The sequence below is a fragment of the Camelina sativa genome, chromosome 4 (genome assembly GCF_000633955.1).
Source record: "Camelina sativa cultivar DH55 chromosome 4, Cs, whole genome shotgun sequence".
Classification (NCBI taxonomy): Eukaryota; Viridiplantae; Streptophyta; class Magnoliopsida; order Brassicales; family Brassicaceae; genus Camelina; species Camelina sativa.
Genome location: NC_025688.1, coordinates 26056848 through 26059032, shown reverse-complemented (window position 1 = coordinate 26059032; position 2185 = coordinate 26056848). Strand labels below are relative to the sequence as shown.

Below are 2185 nucleotides of genomic sequence, written 5' to 3'. Positions count from 1 at the left end.
CATTTTTTTTTTCTTTTTCTTGGAAGACAGGTTACATAACGTACGGCAGCCTAATTATTTACTCTCTTTGAAATTAATGACTTCGATTTTTGATAGCACAATATATGTGTTATGTGTTATAACACATATATTGTGCTAATTGATTATGCTCATTTGATAACCGTATAATGTTCAGAAAAAACCGTACATGTTAATAAAGTTAGTATAGAAGACAAAAAAAGTTAAAATATAAGTCAAATCAAGTTGCAGAATAATTTTGAAGGTATTATTAGCCGACTTATATTCATATGAATGCACAGATTAGAAATATTCATATGATGTTACTTGAAAAAGCAATTTCCTTGATAAAAAAAAAGCACAAGGACTTAAATAAGTCAATTGCTATGTATTTTTCGGATGGTAATATCATCATGATATCTATGCCAAAGAAGAAAAAAAATATGATTGATGTATTAAATAATGGAAAAATTATAAGTTTTTCGTTAATTCTCTCACATATTTTTTAGTTACCTTCTAGAATTTTTTTTTAATATATAATCGATCACTACAGCAAATAAAAGCATGCAATAATTATAGTGAAATAATTTTTGTATTGGTTATTTTAATTAACATAAATTTCTTTGTTTAGAAAAAATTAAAGAGGAAAAAGGAAAATCAAAAGGATGATATGGGCCCATTTAGAGGGAAATGGAGCAACATAAGGCCCATAAAGGATATCTGTAAGCCCTACTTACTTTTACCCCTAGTGTCCTCTTCTGCAACCATCTCCTTTTGCTTCTCTCTCTTTCGTTTTACCTTCGCGCCGCCGGTAGAGAGAGACAGAGAAAAAAAAAAATGGGGAAGAAGGCGAAAACTTCAAGGAAAGGGAAAAAAGCATGGAGGGCTAACATAAGCACTGAGGATATTGAAGATTTCTTCCAGAAGTCTACCAGAGATGCTCTCTCCGGCGGCAATCTCTCCGCTGCTCCCAGCGAGGACCTCTTCCACGTCGATAAATCTCATGGTTTGTTCCTTTGCCCTTTAATATTTAGAGTTTGGTTTGTTTGATGAAGATTACTTATTTAGCTGCTTCATTAGTTTTGATGGGAGTTATGAGAAGAACGTTCATGGATGGGATTTGATATTTTAGAATGCAAAAAAAAAAAAAAAAGAGTTTTTATTTGATTTTGAATGTGATGTTTTGCGTATCNACATCCAGGATGCTCATACAACCCTACAACTGAAAGTCACCAGGTATTTATCTATTAACTAAGTTCCACAGATTTGAGCTCTTTTTATCATCCTAGTCTTGTGTGCGAATCATGCATTCACTTCTCTTTTTTGTATTGCAGGATATGTTGGCTGAAGCCGTTGCTCAAGAAATGCAGAAAGTTTACAAAACTGAGTTAGGGCCTGCACCTGTTCCTCTGACTATTGATGGAGATGAAGTCAGTGAAGATGAGGTGAGTCTTTTGCTTGTTTTGTAATCGATTAAATAATTGAAAGATAAGCATTGAATTTAGTTTAATCCATACGGCTTTTGTATTTACCTATCTCAGAGGTACTTTCTTGGAGTGGACAAAAGTCTTGGTGATGGTGAAGATGAAGATGAAAATGATGAAGAAGTTGAGAATGAAGTGTCAGAGGCTGGTAACAAGTAAGAAGCTCTCTGATTCTTGGAAGACAGTATTATATTTCTTTTACTTACTCCATCAGCAAAGAGTTGGATTTTCATGTGTTTGAAATTCTTGTACTGCAGTTTCGCAAGAAAAACAAAGAGGGTTACCCGCGTGGAATTAAATAAGCGATGTAGGCAAAAGGCTCTGCGAAAAAAAGAGACAAAGGAAAAGGCTAAAAAGCAGATCTCAAAGGAAATTGACAGGTATTTTGCGATTTTAATATGTCTTGATGATGTCTCTGATTACTTATTAAATCACACCTACACAAAATCTTGTTTTAACTATTCTTCTTTTCTGTTTCTGCATTGTAGTTTACCCAATATCTTAAAAGAAATAGCCCGAGAAGATGAGGATAAACAGAATAAACATTTACGACGGGTCGTCGCTAAGCAGGAAGTGCTAAAGATACGTCCTCCTCGTTTGGGAAAGTACAAGTATGAAACTGAATCCTTCTTTACACCTATACATTTTCTTGCTCATTCTGATCAAATTACATTTTATAGTTCTGAAAATTGACTGTTTGTTTC

The 2185-nt window shown here is 33.8% G+C and overlaps 1 protein-coding gene across 2 annotated transcripts in view; it reads left to right on the top strand.

Annotated features, from left to right (window-relative positions):
- Positions 1-2185, top strand: part of LOC104782522 (uncharacterized protein At2g40430-like) — a 10123-nt gene that overhangs the window by 6444 nt on the left and 1494 nt on the right. The window contains exons 4-8 of one of the 2 annotated variants that reach the window (XM_019245002.1): positions 1193-1233; positions 1332-1442; positions 1539-1636; positions 1739-1861; positions 1970-2092. In XM_019245002.1, coding sequence (XP_019100547.1) covers positions 1193-1233; positions 1332-1442; positions 1539-1636; positions 1739-1861; positions 1970-2092 — 496 coding nt within the window. The remainder of the gene's footprint in view (positions 1-1192; positions 1234-1331; positions 1443-1538; positions 1637-1738; positions 1862-1969; positions 2093-2185) is intronic. The other variant, XM_010507475.2, reaches the window with a different exon arrangement.